General features: G+C 45.7%; 1 protein-coding gene across 1 annotated transcript in view; it reads right to left on the bottom strand.

Annotated features, from left to right (window-relative positions):
* Positions 1-104: 104 nt before the first annotated feature.
* Positions 105-623, bottom strand: part of LOC117151262 — a 13,194-nt gene continuing 12,675 nt past the window's right edge. The window contains exon 3 of the mRNA XM_033318946.1: positions 105-447. Coding sequence (XP_033174837.1) covers positions 143-447 — 305 coding nt within the window. The 3' untranslated portion in view covers positions 105-142. The remainder of the gene's footprint in view (positions 448-623) is intronic.

Here is a 623-nt window from a genome sequence, read left to right as displayed (position 1 = left end):
AGAACACCGGATGACAAACGCAAACTAAACAACGCAACTAGAAAGCTATCCACAACCATAAAAAATTACAAAAATATCCTGCCAGGACTGTTTCCAAAAATACCTCGCCAGTTTATCCCCCACAGCTGACCCCATCTACTCACTATGGAAAACCTCCAGGAAACTCACGCGCCCCCCACAAATAATCCCTCCAATCCGCCGTCCGCAAGGTGGATGGACGCCCTATAGAAAAAGCCGACCTGTTTGCTAAATACTTGTCTAAAGTATTCAAACCCCATTCCTCCAAAGCTGCCGCGGACGTTACTGAATACCTGCACATCCCCTTCCAAACGTCCCCTCCTATTGAACCCTTCACTTCTGCAGAGACTATAGAATCGATCAGTCGCCTAAATCCCAAGAAAGCAGCAGGGCACGACCTAATAGGCAATAAAGCAATCAAGGAACTTCCCATAAAAGGGGTTGCACTCATCACATCGATTTTTAATGCTATCCTTCGCCTTGAACACTATCCTAAGGCCTTGGAAATCTCACTGATTACCCTCATCCCCAAACCCGGTAAACCGATATATGAAACTAGCTCCTATCGCCCAATCAGTCTTTTACCTACCCTGTCTAAACTATTT

Source organism: Bombus impatiens, unplaced genomic scaffold (assembly GCF_000188095.3).
Source record: "Bombus impatiens unplaced genomic scaffold, BIMP_2.2 scf_0132, whole genome shotgun sequence".
In the NCBI taxonomy this organism is placed as follows: Eukaryota; Metazoa; Arthropoda; class Insecta; order Hymenoptera; family Apidae; genus Bombus; species Bombus impatiens.
Note: the sequence above shows the minus strand (reverse complement) of the source record. Positions and strands in the feature narration are given on the sequence as shown.